Below are 12,448 nucleotides of genomic sequence, written 5' to 3'. Positions count from 1 at the left end.
CTCCCTCCGCTCCACAACAGTCTTTCACCATCTCCTCGTTTGTCCCTTTTTTGTTTCCTGTAGCTCCTCTTGTGACGCCTTCCCTGTGCTGTAGGTGTGGGGGCACTTGGGGCCTCTTCAGTGTCTCAGAAGGAGAAAGTTGTAGGTCTCAAATCTATTATTTTTCTCACCAACCTGAGCACTCACACTGGACACACAGATGGGACTGGAGCAAGAACGGGGCGGAGCTGAGACAGGCAGCGGAGAGACGAGGCCCCCCAGCAGCAGCGGGGCCACTCCGGAAAACACTAACAGGATTCAGGCTTTAAAAAAAAAAAGTACATTTATAATTATTCCACCACCTCCCAAAGTCAAGAGCAGTAGAACGGTTCATTTAATAAGTCTCTTAAATTGTGAGCTACAGATAAAAAAAAAAAGAAAAATCAATTTGGGAGCCAAAAGACATGGCTTTTCTTTTATGAGCCGCCTCATCAAAATCCCATTATAATGTCAGGAGGACCCAAGTGATCACAAAATATTTGAAAGGGTCAAGATCATTTGGGAGGCATACAGTATGTAGTAAAGGTTAAGGTGCTTTATTTATCATTATAGAATTGTACAATGAAATTTTGCCTAGCATTTGATCCAGCCTTTGACGCCACTGAGACGACCCTTCAACCTGGGGTACCTGATTTTTCCTGTTCAAACAGTGACATTTTTTGTTTTGGCCCAAACTTGTTTCTAGCACAGTCCCTCCTGTGTATTCAAATTGTTTAAAAAAATGTAATTACATGCACATTTCACACCCATATACAGCATTGAGTGGTGACAAAGTAAAGCAGGAGTGGCCACACCCAAGATAAATTCCACTAATTTAGATTCGACTTCTACCATCCATTGCTCAATAAAACTTTAGGTGAAGACAATACAATGAGGTCTGTGTTTTGTTGTGTTTACATCATACTCTGACACCACAACATCAGGTACCACAGCTTTAAGGAGCAGTACCGCACCCGGAGACCCATCTCCTGATATGAATATGATACCACAAGGCTTGAGGATGCACGTGTTTTTAGTGGTGGAGGAAAAACCTACGCAGACACGAAATGGAAAACGTGGACAGAGGTGGTCGATTGTAGAACACTATTGTACGAAAGTCACTTCCAAGTATGAACATGTAGATAACTAAAGGTGACCTATTGTTACCCTTCTTTAATTGGGTATTTCGGGCCTATTAAAACTGTATTGTAATCTAGAAATACACAATCACACAAGCGCAGCAGCGTCCTCTAGCGCCTGTGCGCAGCATTACAGGCAAGAATCGGCAGTCACGTGACGTTGAAGTCACATGACGACAACCCGTCCCGTCGTAACCATTGAAAAATGGCAGCTTTTCTACAGTGGAGGAAATTTGTCTTTTTTGATAAAGACACGATCAAAGACCCGTCGGAAAATGGACAGAACTTTGCGCTTCCCGGCGGAATATCAGCCTGTGACTCCGGCCGGGGCCACATTGTTTTGGCAGATATCCTTCAGTCACTTTGCGTTAGCCTGTGTGTTATGCTAGCTCCAACTGATTGTAGTTTAGGCCACATTTTTGACCATAACGCTGGATCTGACACTCAAAGCTTTATAAGAGACTTCTGTTTTGTTTGTTATGTTACTCAATTAAACTTATGTGCAGGTGATTTGTTTTAAAATAGTGAAAAGATAGGCCTTATATTATGCATGCTCATTTGGTTATACACATCAAGTTGTCAACAAAGCGCTTAAGCACGATTTATCTCGGCCTATGAAGTGTGTGTGGCTTTATAACTTTAACATGCTGTTGCCTTTACGGGATGAACCAACAAGATTACTAACTTATTTGGTTGACCACCTCAAGTAGGATTAAAAGTGGGACAAATTGTATGATGTGGTTTGGCCTGGAGAAAATTAAGACTGGGATTACCCAAAAGCGCACATAGGGATTTCAGTAGTTTAGGACAGAAAGCTATGACACAGATTATTGTACATGTAATGCAACGAATGTGGATACTTGTCCTTGACAGCTCTGTGACACATATGGATGGCATGATCTGGCTGTTGTCCCGCTCCCTGCAGTTAACATCTTTTCAAGCCTACAAGCTGCGGGTAACTCACGTGTACCAGCTGAAGCAGCACAGCATCCTAGTGTCAGTGGGTCAGGATGAGCATGGGATAAACCCTCTTGTAAGCAAACGCTCCAAATCTAGGAAAGCTGTTGTATCAATGCCACAACTATTCAACGCTGGGTTTGCTTTAGGTGAAAGTGTGGAACCTGGATAAAAGGGACAGCGGGAACCCATTATGTACGAGAATCTTTCCTGCGATACCTGGAAACAAGCCAACGGAAGTGTCATGTCTCAGTGTACATGAGAATCTCAACTTCATGGCAATTGGTAAAGTGTTCCTGCCCGAAGTACCACAAATGCATTGATTATTTAAGTAATGTAAACACCGTCATGGATTTTTAGCTGTTCCTGTACATGAACATTGATTTCCCTTTTGCTACCAGGTTTCACTGATGGCAGCGTGGTCTTGACGAAAGGAGACATCACCAGGGACCGTCATAGTAAAACTCTGACTTTACACGAAGGGACCAGCCCAGTCACAGGCCTGTCTTTCCGTCAAGTGGCTAAAGTCACACATCTCTTTGTTGCGACTCTAGAGAAAGTCTTTGTAAGCCTTTCCACCGAGTAAAATGTTCTCTTTAAATCCATTTCAGTTCACGCAACATTTTTTACACTTCCTCGTTTTCTGTTTAGTGCTACACTCTGTCCACCAAAGAATACCCTAAACTAGAACTGGACAGCCATGGATGTGGGCTTCGCTGCTCAGCCCTTGCAGACCCCTCCCAAGATTCTCAGTTTATTGTAGCCGGCGATGACTGCGTGTACCTGTACCAGCCAGACGAGCGAGGCCCCTGCTTTGCATTCGACGGACACAAGATTTTGGCCCATTGGCATCGTGGCTACTTGTTCCTACTTATCAGAGACACCAAGTCGCCTAGCAAGTGAGGAAAGGTTTAGTCTAGCCAAGAAGAAAGGCCTTCTGTAAATCCAACTGTGCTTTCACCTTCAGCAGATCGGGATTCGGAAGCCGAGAAAGTTCTCCGTCAGAGAAGCAGCTCCTGACGATCTATGACCTGGACAACAAGTTCATAGCATACAGCGCTCCCTTCGACGATGTTGTTGATGTTGTCGCCGAGTGGGGATCTTTCTACATCCTGACCAGAGATGGGAAGATGTTTGTGCTTCAGGAGAAGGACACACAAACCAAACTAGAGGTCAGTCAGGACTCACTGGTTCAGTTTCGCCACCATATCCATCTATCTATCTGTCTATCTGTCTTCCCTCCTCTACAAGTCTTTGCATGATATTTTTTACTGCACACAACCAAACATCTCATGCGTTTGTTTTTAGATGCTGTTTAAGAAAAACCTGTTCGTAATGGCGATAAACCTCGCAAAAAGCCAACACCTGGACAGCGATGGCTTGTCTGAGATTTTTAGACAGTACGGGGATCATCTCTACCTCAAAGGGGATCACGACGGTGCCATTCAGCAGTACATTCGGTAAGTGCAGGAAATACTAAAAGCTTTCTGCAACAGTGTAACAGCTAGGCTTCAGTGGGATATTTAAAAGCATATGGGGTCATTATCCAAAGTAGTAAAGAAGAAGTGTCATTCAAACCATTCATTTGGATTCAAAGTTGCATTAACCTCTTAACCCTCGCCGTAAGCACATTTTCTCCAGTTCGACCCAAGTCTTAAAGCGTCTTGAAAAAAGTGTCAAAATAGCGACAAAAAGGAGATGTAAATGAGGATGAAAACGGAGCAAATAAAGCATCAAAAGAGCGGCAAAAATGAAACAAATATGCAACAAAAAAGTGATGAAAAAGCAACAAAAAAGTGCTAAAAACGCAGGAAAAAAAGAGAAAATATGAGCAAAAATCTTAGCTCAGTTTTGTAGGTCTTTCAAATGAGGCGTTACACTGGCCTATGGGCTGTAAACACCACTCGAGAAGCTTTTAGATTGAGTAAAGCTGGACTTTAGAAAATGTGCTCGGTTAGGGCGGAGGTTAAGAGGTTAATTTTACATTTCTTGGAATAATAATAATAATAACACAAGAAAATGGCAGTTTTTGCTGACATTTTTGCTCAAAAGTGGCCTGTTTCCACTCATTCCTCTGATGATTGATTGCAAATTTTATGAAATGAAGTATGCACATATTTTTGTGCGTTCCTTGTATTAAAAATATTTGTATTTGGGCATTAAAAGGCCTATATTTTGCTAAATCAGCCTTTTTTATAGTGCCAAAGCCTGATCAAAAACAGACCTGAGTGCGTGGTGTTTTTTACGCACACTGCTGGCCTAAAGTATAACTGTGCTTTATCACACCATCACAAACAAGCCTGATATTTACATGCATGTTATTCTGTTTTATATCCCAAACATTATTAAGGCAAGGGGTATAAAATGGTTTTAAAAGCATGATTTAGGACATTTGACTTGCTGCTACCTGCATAAACGCTGTATTTGTTCTCTTACCATGTCGTCATTGCCTTCTTGTTGATGATGTTTCCGTAGTACAATTGGGAAACTGGAGCCATCTTACGTCATCAGGAAATTCCTAGATGCACAGAGAATACACAATTTAACAGCGTATCTACAAGCCCTGCACAGACAGTCACTGGCCAATGCGGATCACACCACACTGCTGCTCAACTGTTACACGAAGCTGAAGGACAGCTCCAAACTGGAAGAATTTATTAAGGTGAACACACGAGATGCTCAGCGTTTGATTCAATTACATGTAAAGTGATGTGTCAGTGCTCAAATGGAATATTCCCAAACCTTTGACAGCTGTAAAACTCTCGATTTTAAAAATGTTTTTGTATGTTTTCCGCAACAGAGCAGTGAAAGTGAGGTCCACTTTGATGTTGAGATCGCTATAAAGGTTCTTCGCCAAGCTGGTTATCACAGCCATGCCGTGTTTCTGGCTGAAAAACATAAGCATCATGAATGGTATCTGAAAATCCAGCTAGAAGACTTGAAGGTATTGGGAAAAGAATATTTGTATATAAATTATAGATCTATAGACAATGGAATAATGGACGTCTTCTTTTGTGCTCAGAACTATCAAGAAGGACTGCGTTACATCGGCCGTTTGCCGTTTGATCAAGCGGAGAGCAACATGAAGCGATACGGCAAGACCTTGATGCACCACGTCCCTGAAGGCACCACGCAGCTTCTGAAAGGCTTATGTACGAGTTACCAGCCCAGTGGAGATGCCGCAGAAACGAGCAGTCTGGACAGAAGTCGAGTCAATAAGGTCAGTATTTTATGACTGAAAAAAAAAAGTACCCCTCTTATGCTTTTGTTTATTGTTTAGGCTAATTCTGAGGAGTTCATTCCAATTTTTGCCAATAACCCTCGTGAACTGAAAGCCTTCCTTGAGCACATGATTGAGGTGGATCCTCGTTCCTCTCAAGGCGTTTATGACACTCTGCTGGAGCTACGGCTGCAGGACTGGGCCCACGAACGAGACAATGAGGTAAAGATGATCATCTCTCTCTGAAAAAAGCATGCTTAAAAAAAACAATGTGCATGTTTTTCAGAGAAAGAAAGTCCTGCAAGGGGAGGCGTTATCCCTGTTGAGGAGCGACCACACCGTGTTCGACAAGGCCTTAGTTCTTTGTCAAATGCACAACTTTAAGGAAGGCGTCCTATATCTTTATGAAAAGGGAAAACTGTGAGTAACTTTATTCATATATTTTACATATTTATAATTTACTAACTTTCCCACTATAGTGCACTCATATTTAAGATACTATTATTGCCACCACAGTGTTTATATTTGGCTATTTTGACAGATTATTGATTATTTTAAAGCTTAAAACATCAAATCATGGCATACATAATTAGTGAAACGGCAATTGTAAACCAGTTGACCAGTATTAACACATATTTGTGTTAAGTGCTGCGCTGCTTTGGGGATTTAGCTGTACAGTGCCAACAATCCAGACCATTTTTCATGATATTTGTAGCACCACAGCATATTCTGTGTTGTAGCTATGGACACATACTGAGGCTTATTTGAAGGACAAGAAGCTGTTGGTGAAAACAGTGTAATTCTACGTGCTTCGGTTAATGAGAAATTCAAAGCTAAACAGAGGCTAGTTTGATCAAAATCACTGCTTTTTTTTCTAGATTTGGAGATAATTAGTGTTATATCACACTCCTTTCTGATTAACTCCTCTCTCCAACTCTCTCCTCTCTGGACAGACACTGACGTTATGGGAAGAGGCAAATGCCTAAATATATTAGTTTCAAGTCAAGTTTCAATTACATTATTGTTGACACGTTTTGAAACACCTCTTGTTGCCGCAGATCGATCGCCTTTTATTGCGCGTCCATTTAAACAGCCTGGTTCTTGGACTGAAGACTTTAACAGGATGTTTCTCAGTCGTCCTAGACCGATTTTGACCATTTAAAAACTCAGAGACATGTTAAAATCTGTAAAAACTGTTTCGATCTGTCCATGGGAAGCTGCTGCTTTGTCAAACGCACTCCAGAGAGCGAGAGAGAAGGTTTGCAGCTGTTCGCTACGCAACACCACGCCCCCTCAGACTAAAAAAGAAAAGAAAAGAAACGCAATAGTATAAAATGTCCAGATCCTGACTCTTCACAAGTTTTTGATTGTCATTTATTTCACTTCTGTTCATCACAGAGCTACCAAAACCATACATATAGTGCATTAGAGTGTCTAGTTTGTGGTGTTTTTGGCACTCAATATGTTAATTGAAACCTTTGTACTTGAATTAAACAACAGAACATCCCTTGACGTGTTTCATGATTAACCAAATCACTTCTTCCAGGGGCATTGTTGGTAAATGAGTTCCCACACGATTGCAAAGTGTTAAAGATTACTCCCAGTCACCAGGCAAACTCTGCCAAATTTAAGCCGAGTTAAACAAATATAATCAAACATCCGGGTAGATAAATAAACAGAGTCCAATAAATTGCACTTAGTGTCACTGACCTCTTTGGGAACTCGGTGAACAACTGTGACCCCGGAGAAGTGATTTGGTTAATCATGAAACATCGGCCTCATCACAAAATGTCCAACAGTCTCGATTTATTGGACTTTTATTTATTTATCCACCTTATTATCTGAGTATTGCCGTTTAATATGTACTTATATTGAACGATTGTGCTTGGATTAAGGTATCAGCAAATCATGCACTACCACATGCAGAATGAGGAGTATGGGAAAGTAGTGGAAGCCTGCAAACGCTACGGCGACCAAGACTGTTGCCTGTGGGAGCAAGCACTTGGATACTTTGCCCGAAAAGAAGAGGATTGTAAGACATACATCAGTGAAGTGCTTCACCACATTGACCAGAACAACCTGATGCCGCCTTTACTGGGTGAGTTACACATCTTTAAACCACTCACGACCAAACTTTTCCACTCATTTGTGCTGTATATGTTTTTTCTGTGTCGTTGTAGTGGTGCAGACGTTGGCGCACAACTCCACGGCTACGCTTTCTGTCATCAAGGATTACCTCATCAACAAGCTCCAGAGGGAAAGCCAACAAATCGAGAACGATGAACGCAAGATCAGCCAATACCGCGAGGAAACGGCTCACCTTCGAGCGGAGATACAGGAGCTTAAGACAAGGTGAGAAATATTTTTCATTAGCATTTTTTAAATTTCCACACAGGCAGGATTTGAGGACAGTATATTGGTCTAAAGAAAAAAAGTCCTAAAAGTCCTAAAAAAAAAGTCCTATCCTGTTTTCTAACCCGTTCTCTAGACCCATTACCTCTAAAAAAAAAACAAAAAAAAAAAAAACTCCCGCCTCCCTTCCCACCCACGGTCCCTCCCCCCCTCCTGCTAGGAGCCTGAAAGAGGAAAAAGAAGAAGAAGCAGTAGGAAATAAGTATAGAAAGAAGAGAATTAGAATAAAAAAGACAGTAGAAGGGGATTGAGTAAAGAGATAAAATAAAGAGATGAACAAAAATATACAGTGAGAAAGGGGGGAAGAGGGAGAGAGGGAGGAGAAAAAAGAAAGGGGGAAGTAAAAGAGCAGGGAAGGGAAAAATAAGACAGTAAGTTAATGGGATGTTTCATGATTTTTGACATAGGGCCTCATGTCCTAGTTATCCAGAGTGTTGCTGATTTCTGGAGATATTTCTTTGTAATTCATGCAGTTATTATATTAGCGCTAGGCTAGTTCAAGGCTTGAGCATTTCTACGATATCAGCTAGCCTGCATTAAAAACAGTCTGACACTCCACAGTGCACCTGAGGAAAATCATTTATAACACCAGACTAACTATATAAGTGCCTGTGTCGATAGAATCATTTTAACCATTTTGCATTTAAAAGAAGTTATATTTGAGCAGCATCAGCTTCGTGGTTGTATAAGCTACGCAGCGGTGGAGTGATCTGCTAGAAAATAGTCCCTCAAAACGCGATAATTCATGTGATGCAAGGTCAGTTATATTCAAAAAATTATTCTATCGACACAGACATTTATATGGTTAGTCTGGTGTTAAAAGTGATTTGCCTCAGGTGCTCTGTGGAGCGGGTCAGACTGTTTTTAATGCAGGCTAGCTGATACCGTAGAAATGCACTAGCCTAGCACCACAAAACTCTTCAAATATAAGAACTGCATGAATTACAAAAAAAATATCTCCAGAAATCAACAACACTCTGGATAACTGGGAAATGAGGCCCTATGTCAAAAATCCTGAAATATCCCTTTAAAGGAATAGGCCACCGTTTTTACATACTGAGATATGCTCTTACCTCACTTTAGACGTGTTAATATATCCCCGTCTGGTCTTTGTCCGTGCGCTCTGTCACGCAAACGGAGCACATACGCAGCCTCTCCCACATGTCACATAGCTCCAAAAAAGCTCACGATAGAAGCTACCAAGCTCTTCCACGTGTTCCCTATTTAAATAAAGTTACGTGAAGTGTTTTCATGCGAAGTATATTTACACAGAAATGTAGCATGTCGATTTTATAAGCAAATAAAAAGGGGTACTATATTGTGAGGCGTAATGATACGAGGAGCAAAACGTCCGCGCAGTAACTCCTAAAGGTTATTGACGGAATCTGCTTATAAAATCGACACGTTACATTTTTGTCTAAATATACTTCGCATGAAAACACTTCACGTAACTTTATTTAAATAGGGAACACGTGGAAGAGCTTGGTAGCTTCTATCGTGAGCTTTTTTGGAGCTATGTGACATGTGGGAGAGGCTGCGTATGTGCTCCGTTTGCGTGGCAGAGCGCACGGACAAAGACCAGACGGGGATATATTAACACGTCTAAAGTGAGGTAAGAGCATATATCAGTATGTAAAAACGGTGGCCTATTCCTTTAACTGTGGTAAATATATTTGTGGATGAAAAGTATTGTCTTAGAAGTCATGTTTCATTTTCTCTCTCCTCATCCATGACCTCAGTGTTGAGGGAAAATGTTTCCTCCAAGTATTTTAAGAACGGGTTCCATGTGCTGTAGAACCGTTTATGGGATACCATAATGGAGGACCTTATTTTTTCGAGATGTACATTGTAAAACTTCTTGCAGCCAATTATTGATTGTTGGAGGTGCTTTGTTTCCATTTAAGAAAAATGTGGCCCACAGAGTAGTAAAGGCAATGGCCCACAAGGTGACAAATATATATTGGGCTTTCCTTGTGCCGATGAAAACGAGACTTTGATTGAACATCTGTGCTTACCTTTTTTACACAGTGCTAAGATTTTTCAGAAGACAAAGTGCAACATGTGCAACAGCCCCCTAGAACTTCCATCGGTTCATTTCCTGTGCGGTCACTCTTTCCACCAACACTGCTTTGAGAGCTACGCAGACAGCGAGGCAGAGTGTCCCACCTGCACCCCAGACAATCGCAAAGTCATGGATATGCTGCGTGCACAGGACCAGAAACGGGACCTGCATGACCACTTTAATAACCAGGTAACGACGGCATTATAATATTTGTGTTTCTACAGTGTTATGCAAAAGTAAGGGCACCCCTTTAACTTTTAGACATTTTGCCACACTATGGACCATAAACATAAATCTATTTAATTGAAATTTTATGTGAAAGACACACTAAGTGACACACAGTCGCTAAGTGAAATGAAATTTATACATGATATAGATTTATTTAATAATTAAAAACATGAAAAGTGTGATGTGCAAAAGTGTAGGCCCGCTTTCCTTTTAGTGCAACCAATTGCTTTCAGAAGTTGCCTGATGATTTCTGAATGATTGCATGTTGACCCAATGACTAAATAGGGTCTACCTGTGTGTAATCTAATGTCAGTTCAAATACAGCTGCTGTGATGGTCTCAGAGGTCTGTTAAGAGACTATTGTGGAGCAGAAGCAACATGAAGTCCTTAAACACACCAGACAGGTCCGGGATAAAGTTATTGAGAAGTATAAAGCTGAATTATAAAAAGATTTCCAAAGCTTTTAACATCTCTCAAAGTACAGTTAAATACACCGCCCAGGAATGGCTATTACCAAGAAGCCTATGATGACCCTGGATGAACTGCAGAGAGACACAGCTCAGGTGGGGGAAACTGTCCACAAGACAACTATTAGTCCTACACTGCACAAATTTGGCCTTATGGCAGAGTGGCTAGAATAAGCCGTTTTTAAAAGAAAACCATAAGAAGTCCCGTTTTCTGTTTGCCAGAAGCCTCCATGTGTTCTCCATGTGGCCACTATATGGTCTCCCGCAAACAGAAAACGGGACTTCTTATGGTTTTCTTTTAAAAATGCCACTTTGCCATAAAGGCCAGATTTGTGCAGTTTATCCTGGACCTGTCTGGTGTGTTCTTGGACTTCATGATGCTTCTGCTCCCCAATAGTCTCTTAACAGACCCCTGAGACCATCACAGAGCAGCTGTTTTTGAACTGACATTAGATTACACACAGATAGACTCTATTTAGTCATTGGATCAACATGTGATCATTCAGAAATCAACAGGCAATTTCTGAAGGCAACTAGTTTCACTAAAAGGAAAGGGGGCCTATTCTTTTGCACATCACACTTTCCAGTTTTTTATGTATAAATTTCATTTCACTTCACGACTGTGTGTCACTTAATGTGTGTCTTTCACATCAAATTTCAATTAAATATATTTACGTTTATGTTCCATAGTGTGGCAAAATGTGTAAAAGTTAAAGGGGTGCCCATACTTTTGCACACCACTGTATATTTGAGTGGACTCCACGGCGGATCTCTTGTTTCTCTTTCCACAAACATTTCTTTCCTCCATTTCAGTTGCGTGCCTCCAACGACGGTTTCTCGGTTGTCGCCGACTACTTCGGTCGAGGCGTCTTCAACAAGCTCACGCTGGTCACTGATCCTCCGGGCAGTAAAAGTGTGGGGAACCTCGAAGTGAACCTGCAGAGAGATCTTCTCATTCACACCAAGAGAAACAGCTAGAAAACCGCTTTGTACTTGCAGTTATCATCATCATGTATCAACCTGAGCTGCATGAGATTCATTTTTTATTCAGCCGCTCGTATGTTTATTGAGCCGTGATACACCATAATCTGTGAAGCCGATTCACTGACTTATACTTTGCACATTGCCCGAGGTGGACCTTAAATATCCGGCTGTTTTATAACATACAGAAAATGTTAGTTTGTTTGGCTTAGGCTCTGTCATGTTAATGTTGTATGAAATGTCACTTTCTGGAAGTTTGAGGAACTGCCCTGCAAAAAACTAAAAGTGTTTATTGTCTTGACGAATGTTTTTGCACACAGAAAACAGCTCTGCCTATTTTTTTTATTTTTATTATTATTTGATGCATCAAAAGGTGTGTATTTTATGTGGAATTTGAGGAAAAACCTCACTGACTATGGATAGATTTAAGACATACTAAAAGAAACCACAAATTGTTCTCATGCACTAAAAATAGTATAAAAACAATAAAATAATCCACCAGTAAAGAGTTACACATACATATTCATCATTTTTAACCTCTTAACCCCCACCTGAACCGGGCCCATTTTCTTTAGTTCAGCTTTACCAAAATCTAAAAGGTTCTTGGAAAAAAAAAGTGTCAAAATAGCCACAAGAACAGGACGAAAACAAGGATGAAAACGCAACAAAAATGTGGCAAAATGTCACAAAAACACAATAAAAAGCCACAAAAAATTGAACCAAAAATCTACAAAAATGTGACAAAAACGTAACAAAAAATCTACAAAAATGTGACAACGAAGAAAAAAAGCCACATAAAAAAAATCCACACAAGCGCAACAAAAAAGTAATGGTGTAACATAAAAGTGACTCTACAGAATATTGGCAAAAAGGGGATAAAAAAGTACAACACAAGGAAAAAGATCAGTTTTGTAGGTCTTAGCTTCAAATGAGGTGTTACTCTGGCCTATAGGCTGTAAGATCC

General features: G+C 40.8%; 1 protein-coding gene across 3 annotated transcripts; it reads left to right on the top strand.

Annotated features, from left to right (window-relative positions):
- Positions 1-1,359: 1,359 nt before the first annotated feature.
- Positions 1,360-11,852, top strand: vps11 (VPS11 core subunit of CORVET and HOPS complexes). 3 transcript variants are annotated; one of them, XM_079565598.1, is made up of 16 exons: positions 1,360-1,532; positions 2,031-2,190; positions 2,264-2,399; positions 2,516-2,679; positions 2,766-3,013; positions 3,085-3,286; positions 3,423-3,574; positions 4,590-4,776; positions 4,915-5,058; positions 5,137-5,334; positions 5,395-5,556; positions 5,621-5,754; positions 7,230-7,432; positions 7,515-7,686; positions 9,775-9,997; positions 11,317-11,852. In XM_079565598.1, the coding sequence occupies exons 1-16, from the start codon at positions 1,363-1,365 to the stop codon at positions 11,479-11,481; spliced, it is 2,820 nt and encodes a 939-aa protein (XP_079421724.1). In that variant the 5' UTR covers positions 1,360-1,362; the 3' UTR covers positions 11,482-11,852. The 3 variants fall into 3 exon arrangements, with proteins under 3 accessions (XP_079421724.1, XP_079421723.1, XP_079421722.1); XM_079565597.1 differs by lacking the exon at positions 1,360-1,532 and having other exon boundaries at positions 2,033-2,190; positions 11,317-11,850; XM_079565596.1 differs by lacking the exon at positions 1,360-1,532 and having other exon boundaries at positions 2,033-2,190; positions 3,082-3,286; positions 11,317-11,849.
- Positions 11,853-12,448: the final 596 nt, after the last annotated feature.

Source organism: Gobius niger (assembly GCF_951799975.1).
Source record: "Gobius niger genome assembly, chromosome: 11".
In the NCBI taxonomy this organism is placed as follows: Eukaryota; Metazoa; Chordata; class Actinopteri; order Gobiiformes; family Gobiidae; genus Gobius; species Gobius niger.
This window is presented reverse-complemented; position numbering and strand designations above follow the sequence as displayed.